At 38.5% G+C, this 10605-nt stretch overlaps 1 protein-coding gene across 1 annotated transcript in view; it reads right to left on the reverse strand.

Moving 5' to 3' along the window:
* LOC136256357 (IgGFc-binding protein-like) overlaps positions 1-10350 on the reverse strand; it is a 30357-nt gene extending 20007 nt beyond the window's left edge. The window contains exon 1 of the mRNA XM_066049293.1: positions 10147-10350. Within this exon, the coding sequence (XP_065905365.1) occupies positions 10147-10338 (192 nt within the window). The 5' untranslated portion in view covers positions 10339-10350. The remainder of the gene's footprint in view (positions 1-10146) is intronic.
* Positions 10351-10605: the final 255 nt, after the last annotated feature.

Consider the following 10605-nt stretch of genomic DNA (forward strand, 5'->3'; position numbering starts at 1 on the left):
GCCCCTGATATGCAGCGATGAACAGTCGCAAAATTAATGTTGTTTTAATTTAAAGCAGTGTGGTATGATAAAAGTCCTGCATTCTTCTTCTCCATGTCAATAGCTAGCTGGGAAGTAGAGGTTTTCTTCCGGCATATATCAACTCAAATGCATGGTCAATGCTGGATTCATGGTGGTCAATGTTGCATGCAAAAACACAGGTATCAAAATATTCTTCCCAAGTACGTTTTTATATGTTCAACCACTGTTTGAATGTGAAAACCTTTTCTTGTATTATTGATATTAACTACCAATTAAATTTTTTTTTTTAAATGTTCAATAAACTTCACAAGCATCATCAGCTCTGCAGTGTTTGGTTGAATCTTTCATCCAGCTTGTTTGTGTTGATTATGACAAACAACTATATATAGCAACATGATGGAAATCACCAGCCTATGCTGGATCACTTATACTTGAGGATGGTAGACAATATATAAAATCTATCATTAAAACATGTCTTATCTTCAACTTCTGCATATATAGCTCAGAATTTAATTTGTTAATTCTGACCCTTGGTCAGTTTTTTATTAATCTGGGAATACCCATGCACGCATTGTCATAAACAGATACACATATTATTTCAGGGACTGATCCAGAGGGGTGGATGAGGTGGCTAGCCACCCACCATGCATGGCCTTGCAGCCACTCAGACATGCATTATTTAATAATGAATATTACTGATCATGAACACTCTTTTGTTATATCAATATTAACTAAATTCCTACATTGCATCAGATTCCAATGCTAGCTGGCTATATCCTTACAGTAGATGGTAGCAGTATACATGAATTTATCTATGATCATGGGCAGTATTAACTATCACCAGGCAGAGGACTTCTTGAAGGAAAATATGGGGTCTGCTTTAGGATTGAGTCGATTTTACTTTTATGTCTGCAGCAACTCACCCTAAGGCTGTGGAATAATGTGACTGCATGCCTCAAAATTTTAAGTTGGCTAAGTAGTAAAGAACATACTGAGAATATTATAGCTATAACCTTTATAAGGTGATGTTTCTTCCTGTGGGGCATGTCATTAGTAGGAGATGATAGTTCACATTTAGTTATTCAATGGAGTAAACCTAAACTATTATCTCCTACATATCACATATGACAGAGAGGAATGTGCAGTATGTACACATGCAGGTGTTACAGATGTATTGTTCTAACCATTAGTGTTAACTCATGATCAGACATTATATGTGCATAAGAGCACAGTACACATGATACTGTGCATGCACTTCACTGTACAAGCCAAACAATAACAGTGTCAGCTTTTCCTGATGTATATAAATATTAAGACATTTAGGACTCTCAACTTAAAATCTGGGCCAGGCTGGGTAGCCACCTACCTTCATTTATTTCTGGATCAGTGCCTGGTGATGAATGCTATAGGTGACTGCTCTATTAGAGTATCTCGATCTTAAGCACCTCCAATGCGGCTAGCTGATCCTGTGCATGCAATGATCCGTGCCCTTGTTGGATAACCTTTTAAGCACAAATCCATGCAGTGATAATGCCTGCAATGCTCATTATTCGAGATTGATAAATGAGAATAGCTATAGCTAAGTCGGCTGCAGTGTTCCGTCACAAACAATTTATAGCTATGCATCATTGGCTGCATGCGTTAGTGGCCCACCCGGACCCATTTTGGTATACCAATATTGGCCGAGTGGTCAGGAGTGCATGTGGCCAACTAGGTTTGGGCCGGACCAATTTTGGTCAGGTCGGACCAATTTCGGATGCTTAAAATGGTCCGGGCGGACTAAATTTGGTCGACTGAAAATGGTCCGGCCGGACCGATTTTTTCCCCGGACCAAAATTTTCGTTACAGTCCTGACACCAAATATTTACAATTCTACCCTATACCCAGTGCCGTGGAATAATATACTTCGCTGCCGCATTGTAAACATACCTAGCTACACTGACATGCTAATGACTGCGGAGTCATCTAGTAGAATTCGCACTAGCTTCCCTGGACCACTTTTGGTCAGGCCAGACCTAATTTGGATATCAAAAATGGTCCGGCTGGACTAATTTTGGTCAACCAAGTCAGGCCATACCAGTTTCAGTATCCAAAATAGGTCCAGCCAGACCAGTTTTACCCAGACCAATTTTTCCATGCCATGACTTGCGGATTGGACTCATGGACTGAGCTGGAAACAGCTTTTAAACAATAATACAGGCATTATCCATCTCTTTCAACACTGGCGACACCATTATCAAGCTTTATTGCTGGTACTGCTTTTCCTTACAAGTCACAAAAGTTGCACACACACTAATTTATTAGAATACACTTACAATACTTGTTTCCTAGTAGTGATAAAGCATGATAGAGGCTATTGTTGTAGCATAGATGTTTTCTTTTGTTGCTTTAATATTGTGTTAGGGTTGTAGCAATGGGCCAGTTTATTAGCATAGTCCATCACCTTGTGCCGCCCACCTGCTGAGAGCCTGAGAATAATTACTGGCTCATTTCTAGCTATAGCCTTAACACAAGTGCTAAGTACTGAAGCAGCAAAGAAAAACATCTGCACTACAACAATAGCCTCTATCATGCTTTATCACTACTAGGACACAAGTATCATAAGTGTGTTCTAATAAATTAGTGCAAATGCAACGTTTGTGACTTGTAAGGAAAAGCAGTACCAGCAGTTATAGCTCGATAATGGAGTCTCCAGTGTTGCAAGAGATTAATAATTCCTGGATTATTGTTTAAAAGCTGTTTCCAATCCAGTGCATGAATCCAGTCCACTAGTCCAGCCCGCTAAATACATTACGCCAAGCAAAGTAGCTAACTACGCACTTTAAAGTGAATATCTTCCATTTGATCACAGTACATTTTTATGGCAGTGGTTACTACCAAAAGTTATTGGATGGAGACAAAAGGTTACTAAAACAGACAAAAAAGGTGCAGCATCCGGGGTTTGAATCCTGTACCTTTAGTGTGATGGTCAGTTCTGTGTACTACCAGCTGTGCTACCATTGCTATATAGCTGTCCAACTTTCTTCCTTTTCTATCTTATAAATGTGACTCAAGAAATAAGCTGTATATAGTGAGAAGAATGTAACCTAAAGGTGATGAAGAAACCACAGCTGAACTCGACCTTAATTCTAATAGAGTAACTAACCTAATATCAGATGGGCTCCAAAATCGGACGTGATTACTTGAGCTACTACAGGAATTTTTGAACAACTTATATAATGTCTTTAGATAGTCCAAGGCTGTGGGACTTTGCACACCAAGTATCAGCTTTCTCGGCTTCTTTGTCTCATGACAGTAGCGGAGTAGCCCTGCATAGTTATGTCCAATTAATACCTATAATTATCTCATGGCAGTAGCCCTGCAAAGTCACTGTTGATTAGATGTAGCTGAGGCCACTTCAACTAAACCTTTTGCTTCTCGGACTGGAACTAGTTGAAAAGTGGGTCAGTAGGTAGGTATAAATAAAATAATAATAGGTGGTAATAATTTTTTTTTAAAAACTGAAGTTATGGCAACACATGTAACTACGTCGTTCGATAACAAACTATTAGCTATGGTTAGTACATTTAAGAGACCAAACGTCCATCCATAGTCTGCTTTTACAACTCTTCTTGTAATAACCAAGCTCGCCCCACGCAAAGCAGATATGGATAGCCAACAATACATCGACGCCACAAACTCACGTGATCGAACATGTGATCTTTAAAAATGAACAAAAACATTTCATTTACAAATTTTATGGGTCGGTCGGGCCCGAGAAACAAGAAATTTAGTTGAAGTGGCCTGAGTGTGATTTGTTGACAGTGGGTGTCCGTGAATCGCCTCTTTCCAAAGAAGCCGGGGCTACTGCCATGATACAAAGAAGCCGAGAAAACTGATGCTTGGTGCATGTGCAAAGTCCCACAGCCTTGAACTATCTAAAGACATTAAGTTGTTCAAAAATTTCTGTTGTGGCTCGAGTAATCGCGTCCGATTTTGGAGTCTGTCCGGCATTATTATTATTATTATTTTATTATTATTAAAGCTTTACAGTGGCCTGCACTGAAGGTCTGACAGCAACATGTGCTGCAGCCTTTGGATTAACCTAACCTAACACACTGGAACTGGAGACTTAAAGATTACATGACCTAGCTAACAATAAGGTGAAACAGGAAAGGGTCAAAGAAAGGAAAAAAATCTCTCCTACCCCAGGATTCGAACTGCAGGCCACCCAATGTCTAGTCGAGCGCCACACTCAGTCTCCTCCAGGAGGGATGGATTTTCTTCCTTTAAACCTAAGTATTTATTATTATTAAAGCTTTACAGTGGCCTGCACTGAAGGTCTGACAGCAACATGTGCTGCAGCCTTTGGATTAACCTAACCTAACACACTGGAACTGGAGACTTAAAGATTACATGACCTAGCTAACAATAAGGTGAAACAGGAAAGGGTCAAAGAAAGGAAAAAAATCTCTCCTACCCCAGGATTCGAACTGCAGGCCACCCAATGTCTAGTCGAGCGCCACACTCAGTCTCCTCCAGGAGGGATGGATTTTCTTCCTTTAAACCTAAGTATTTATTATTATTAAAGCTTTACAGTGGCCTGCACTGAAGGTCTGACAGCAACATGTGCTGCAGCCTTTGGATTAACCTAACCTAACACACTGGAACTGGAGACTTAAAGATTACATGACCTAGCTAACAATAAGGTGAAACAGAAAAGGGTCAAAGAAAGGAACAAAAATCCCTCCTACCCCAGGATTCGAACTGCAGGTGAATTCCACTACTACTTGTCGCGTGCCAGGCCTTCGACTGAAGTCGAATAGCTACTTGGGCTCGGAAACTACTAGACGCGTGCGCTGAAGTCGAAGGCTCGGGGCATATATTATAGCTACAGGAAATTTAACATTTCTTGCAATTTCGTGTGGTGAATGTGTACACATGCGTGCTTTAAATAAGCGATTTATCTGGTGCTAAAATGGTAGTGGATACCCATAACGTACTTCAGACTGCTGTATATGCGAGGGGTGGTAACACTAAACATAGGTTATTTCACTTCGAGAATAGCCAAATCAGAGTGCAAACATAGCAAATAGCTACGCATGCGTACGAACACTACAAACTTCGTACAAAATTGTAAGAAGTGTTACAGCGGTTTGATTATGATTATGATTATGATTATATACTGGGTCGAGACAGCACAGCTGATAATTGACCCAGGTAATTACAAACAAAAAAAAAACATTTAACATATATATGCATACATAAAACTATTTATTGTGTGATGACAAGGTGGTTGGTAAAAATTTCTGTGGATTGCTCTTCAATAAAATTGTTAGGTGTCCCATTCTCTTAAAGTATTCGGAAAGAAACTTTTCTGATACAATACAGTGGAACTGACTGGGACAATAAATCGATGTTGATGGAGCTATCTAGTTGGATACTGAGTTGGTAAGAAATAAGATGGTAGCTGTATGGAAGGAGTAAGCTGATGAACAATTTTGTGAAATTGGCTTAACCTATTAATGTGTCTTCTCTCTTGTAGGGTTGGCCATTCAAGGAAGTTCAACATATCTGTCACACTACTGTACCAACTAAAATCAGAAAGGACCCATCTTGCAGCACGTCGTTGGATTTTTTCTATGTCATATATTAAGTATTCATGATAAGGGTCCCAGACACAAGCTGCATACTCTAACAATGGTCTTATAATGGTAATGTAGGCATTTTGCTTGACATTACTACTACATTTACTTAAGTTGCGCCGAAGAAAATTTAAGGATCTGTTTGCTTTAATGCACATAGCTTGAATATGATGTGACCATTGCATGCTTTCATGAAAAATAAGTCCCAGGTATCGATGTTGTTCTGTTACTTGAAGAGTTTCGTCTTTTAAATTATAATCATAATTAATGGGAGATGTTGATCTTGTACACCTTAATACTACACATTTGTCAATGTTCAATTGCATCTGCCACTTTTTAGTCCAGTTAAGAATGGTACTGAGGTCTCTTTGAAGGCACAGTGAATCTTCTAAGGAATCAATTATCCTATACATAACGCAATCATCAGCAAATAGCCGAACAGTTGAGGAAATATTTTCATCAATGTCATTAATGTACAACAAAAACATGAGAGGTCCCAATACGGTTCCTTGTGGAACTCCTGACTTTACGGGTAGTTTACTTGACACATGATTTTCTAGAGTTACTTGTTGGTTTCTTTTAGTCAGCCATTGCTCTATCCATTTAACAAGGTTACCAGTAATTCCATAGTGCTTTAGTTTGTTTAATAGCCGTCCATGTGGCACTTTATCAAAGGCTTTGCAAAAATCTAAAAAGATCAGATCTACTTGTTTCTTTTCATCCATAGCTTTAAGAATGTCATCGGTTAGTAGCAGTAGCTGACTTTGACAGGAATGAGAAGGCCTGAAACCATGTTGATGCTTATTAATGATGTTATTGTTGTTGAGATGTTCCATTATGAAATGAAATACAATATGCTCCATTACTTTACAACATGTAGATGTAAGAGAAATAGGCCTATAGTTGGATGCCAGGTTTCTGTTAACCTTCTTGTGGATCGGTACAATGTTAGCAGATAGCCAGTCTGTAGGAAGTGTCTGATTTTTAAGGCTTTGAGTGAAAATTACCTGTAGTACTGGAGCAATGATTGAGCTACAGAGTTTTAGTACAAAGTTAGGGATACAGTCAGGTCCAGGAGATTTATTAGTAGACAGATTGTTTAAAACATTTTCAATTCCTTTAGTAGAAAAACTAAGACTTCCAATTAGTGGAAAAGTGGTTTCTAAGTTTGAGAATGAAGTATTTTCATCTGTAAAGAAAGTAAAAAATTGGTTGTTCAATGTTTCAGCTTTCTCTTGTGGAGAGGTAATGCATTGCCCATCAACTTCTAAGGATGTTATGCTGGAGAAGTCTTCCCGCTGATGTTTAATCAGTGACCAAAATCTTTTACGATTATTATTATGAGAATCATCAAATAGATGTGTACAATAATTATGATAGGCATCTCAGTTTCATTAAGTTATTAACCTTGTTTCTCACATTCCTATATGCGGACCAATCTGATCCTACTTGTGTGCGTTTAGCATGAACATATAATTTGTTTCGGAGTCTCATTTTTTGCTTGATAAACTGATTTAGCCAAGGAACATCTTTATGAGGCTTAATTACTTTAGTGGGTACAAATTTCTCGATGATATCAATAATACTAGTTTTAAAGAGATGCCAATTATCTTGGATAGTTCGATGGTATGGATCGTGTTCAAAGAATGTTTCACAAAATTCATGTATTTCTGATATAATTCCATCTTTGTCAGCTTTGTGAAATTTCTTCTTTGTATTTTGTGCTTTTCTAAACTAGTGAGCACCTCAAAGCTCACAGCATCATGATCTGACATACCTGGAATTGTATCTATTTTATTTATTGTATTGGGTTGGGATACAAACACTAGATCTAATGTGTGATTTTCTCTAGTACATTCGTAGACTTGCTGTTCAAGTCCAAATTCATTTACTATATCTAGAAACATACTATTTACTTCTCTACCATACACTGGGTTTGCTCCAATTTGTCCAATGCCGTCTTTCCATATTATGCTTGGTAGGTTGAAATCTCCAGCTAGGATTATATTGTTAACGTTGGTTACCATACTTAGGGCTGTTTTGAGATCTTCCATAGGATTAACATTATTGTCAGGTGATCTATAAAATGAGCAGATACTTATGGGTTCTCCATGTACTGGGGAAACTTTCGCCCAGATCATTTCTGCGTTAGTAGTCATTGCCACATTAAGGAAAGGAATACTTTGAGATATTGCCAGAAACACTCCTCCACCTCCACAACATTGATCCTTTCTAATGATGGGATAACTTTGTGGGAACACTTCACTACTCGTGTATGTTTCATCTAAGTGAGTTTCACAACCTATAATAATGTCAGGCTTATGTTCATCAACCATGGGCTCTCTTTCCTAAACTTCTTAAGCTACAACAATTTAAGCTGATTACTTTTAGAGAAGTTAAACAGGATGGGTCATCTGAGGGAGTACAGTGACTTTCATAATCAAAGGTTTGCTTGAACCTTGCAAAGACCTTCAGTGCTGGTCACTGTAAAGTGCTAATAATAATAATAATAATAAATTATTCGAACTAGACGCATGCGCGTATTTATACAGAGACTTTTTGCCACACTGGAATGACACTCGGCTGTGAGAAGAAGTGATTTCTGTCCTTAACAACTGCCATCAGGCACTACTAAAACACTTGCGGCTACTTTTGACATTCAAAACTGATAAATTCGCTAGCGCATGCGTCATTCGACTGGCACATTTTTTTGCAAGGTTCACGCAAACCGCTATAAATTCCCTGTAGTTTCCAACCCTAGCATACAACTAGTGCACTTTATACTCGAGAAGTTGTCAGTTAATTTGTGTTATCCGCGGAAAAAACCCATGCAAGCTTGAAAAAACCTTTCGGTTCAGCAGCTACGGGCCTCTTCCGTTTTTTTAAGTTCCACAGTAGCTACATGTAGCCTCTCCCTTGGTTTCGGCTACTGGAGGTCTGGCTCATGAAGCCACTATCTTTTACAAACGTCTGGCTTATCTTTTGTCCAATAAGTGGGGGGATAATTACTCGGTTACTCTCCGTTGCCGGCTGTCTTTCCTTTTCTTTGCTGCGTTCTGCAATTGCATGTATCCGTGGTGCTCGGTCATCATTAGTCTCGCGGCGCCCGACCCTAAAAGTTAAAAAAAAAATTTTTTTTAAAAAGATAAAACAGTACATAATAAGTGGGTCTGGTGAAACTGTGTACAAAAAGTTTGGCGCTACCGGAATGTTGGAAGCTCCAATCAGATCGCTCCATTTCAAATTGATTATGTAATGCATACATTTCAAAAGATTCGCGGCTTACGGTTAATTACATCCGGTGACTCTGCCGCTTAAAGTCATTGAGAAAACAGCCATACAATTCTGTTGGGTTCGTTTTAATGTTGAATAAATAAAATAGCGCTATTAGTTTGGTGATGCTGTAAGCGGATCTGGTTGAATGGATGTTGTGACGTAAACAGTGCACTTACGTAACACGTAAAACGTCATCCAATAAACATTCCAGAGCTCAAACTGTTTGTACACAGTTTCACCAGACCCACTTTTAGGGTCGGGCGCCGCGAGACTAGGTCATCATCCGGTCACTTTGACAGAACTCCACCTCCAATGGATCTAGTTAGGATGGAGTCACGTTTAAGGAACTGATTTTACTTAAAGTTTTGTTTACTGTAGCTACTTGTGTGTTGTTATTACAATTTTATGCTTTCAAAAAAAAAGTACATGTAGCTAGACTAACTGAAATTGTATACATTAGCTACAACACAAAACACTTGCAAAACTCACTTAGATGTAACGCGCATGATAAGACTAAGACTTCCACGATGATCAACTTGTACCGTAATTATTAACTTTATTTTAATTTCGTGATAAAAATTTCCGTGCAAAAATATTTTCGTATCATTTACGTGAAGGACTGATCTATTAGCCGGAGTAGTTCGATCTTATGTAAAAAATTTCGTGTAAGAAATGTTCGTACAAGTTTTTCATACGAAAATTATTATACGACGAAACAAAATTACGGTATACTAACTGCAGGGCTCTATTTAACAAACCTCGGATACTGGAATGCCTATACCAGTAGCTACCATATACGTAGTCTAACTTGAATGTTTAGAAAAATTCGCTGATTTCGAGGCCGGTTTTCGGGGTTAGCTTACAACGAAAATGTTGACCCTGAAACATTTCAGTTAGAATTGCAAATCTGCAAAAAATGAAAATAAATAAACTCTGAAATCACGTTAGCTACAACATAAGCTTACACATGTGAGTTAAAACAATAATTATAGCTACTAATTATACCGGAATTCAGTGCTTAACTTCGAAATGTTTGCCCGTTTAGGCTACACGGTATAGCCATAGATAATTATATACCTTCCAACGATCAGCTGGCTAGCCATTTGTGTAAGCCCTCCAGTTACCAACGGGTAACTAGACTAATTTTATTTAGCATCACTATAATTATATAAATAGCTATTTTAAGGTCACATCAATTTTATTGTCAGAATCATTAGCTACTTACACACACTACATCGTAGTACGTTCCGTGAACAATAAATCCTCCGTCAACAATCGTTGAGCAATCCGTCTCAGTTGCCTGGCCCAACGTTTTTGTAGTAGTCAGTCTACCCAGATTGAAAAAATCTGCTTCTGGAACACCAATCGCGGTGTGCACTATGCATAAGCAAATAACACTCAGTCCTCCTTTATGCATAGCTGCTATACTGTAGACCTAACACTAACGTACTGTGCCACTTACAGATCTTTTATAGATACGTCATGTTTTAAAAATCGTCTTCCGTAAAACATCGGAATACTGTATAGTATTCTAGACTATACAGCAGGTTGTTGCAGTGATACATCAGCGACTTACCACTGTGACACTTGACTCTGTATCCCCTCGTACACCCCAGGACAGGGGTGTACGAGGGGATAAATACTACTGTATTTAGCTATAGCTACACCTTTTCTGATAGCTAGC

This window comes from Dysidea avara, chromosome 5 (genome assembly GCF_963678975.1).
Source record: "Dysidea avara chromosome 5, odDysAvar1.4, whole genome shotgun sequence".
In the NCBI taxonomy this organism is placed as follows: Eukaryota; Metazoa; Porifera; class Demospongiae; order Dictyoceratida; family Dysideidae; genus Dysidea; species Dysidea avara.